Genomic DNA, 693 nt, shown 5'->3' with positions numbered 1-693 from the left:
CCGCCCACTTCCGCCCCTTACGGCCTCCCGCCAACCCACCCCCCCCGGAAATGCCGCCGCCGCCGCGCACTGGTTCCGGACTGCGGCGCGCTACCCGGAGCTGGCGGAGTTACACCATGCGAAGGGCGGCACTCCAGTGACGCTCAGGCTGTAGGCACGGCCCCGCCCACTCCGGCAGTTCCACCGCTTTCTGCCTGGTTAAATCTCGCGGTGTGCACGGTCCACACCACGATAGGGATTTCTGAACTGACATTTTACCCAAGTGAATTTTCTTTATTTGTGTAATCACAAACCCTACTGCTGACCTCACGGCAGCCACCGGACATTGGGAATATTTTTGCACCACGATGTGGCTTGTCACCACCGGACAAACTCCCTGCACCTGGGTCCCACCAGGTGCGAGGCATAGGTGTGGGACACAGTGCATGACCTTGACGCTTTCTGGAACTTGACTTCCTCCAGGTGAACCAAGACAAGGCTCACATGCTAGGCTTGCCACAAACAAGTCTAAATGTGCCTCCAGCAGGACATGGTGATGCATGCCTGTAATCCCAGCACTCCGGAGACTGAGGTAGGAGGATCGCCAAGAGTTCAAGGCCAACCTGAGCTAGAATGAGACCCTGCTTCAGGGGAAAAAAAAAAAAAAAAAAAAAAAAAAGCCCCCAAACCCCAGATAACCCCGGGCACCCCGCA

At 56.7% G+C, this 693-nt stretch overlaps 1 protein-coding gene across 1 annotated transcript in view; it reads right to left on the bottom strand.

Moving 5' to 3' along the window:
* Positions 1–693, bottom strand: part of Nelfb (negative elongation factor complex member B) — a 22213-nt gene that overhangs the window by 21041 nt on the left and 479 nt on the right. The window contains exon 2 of the mRNA XM_019205198.2: positions 22–90. Coding sequence (XP_019060743.2) covers positions 22–90 — 69 coding nt within the window. The remainder of the gene's footprint in view (positions 1–21; positions 91–693) is intronic.

The sequence above is a fragment of the Fukomys damarensis genome, unplaced genomic scaffold, assembly GCF_012274545.1.
Source record: "Fukomys damarensis isolate Sample0158 unplaced genomic scaffold, DMR_v1.0_HiC HiC_scaffold_36, whole genome shotgun sequence".
Classification (NCBI taxonomy): domain Eukaryota; kingdom Metazoa; phylum Chordata; class Mammalia; order Rodentia; family Bathyergidae; genus Fukomys; species Fukomys damarensis.
Note: the sequence above shows the minus strand (reverse complement) of the source record. Positions and strands in the feature narration are given on the sequence as shown.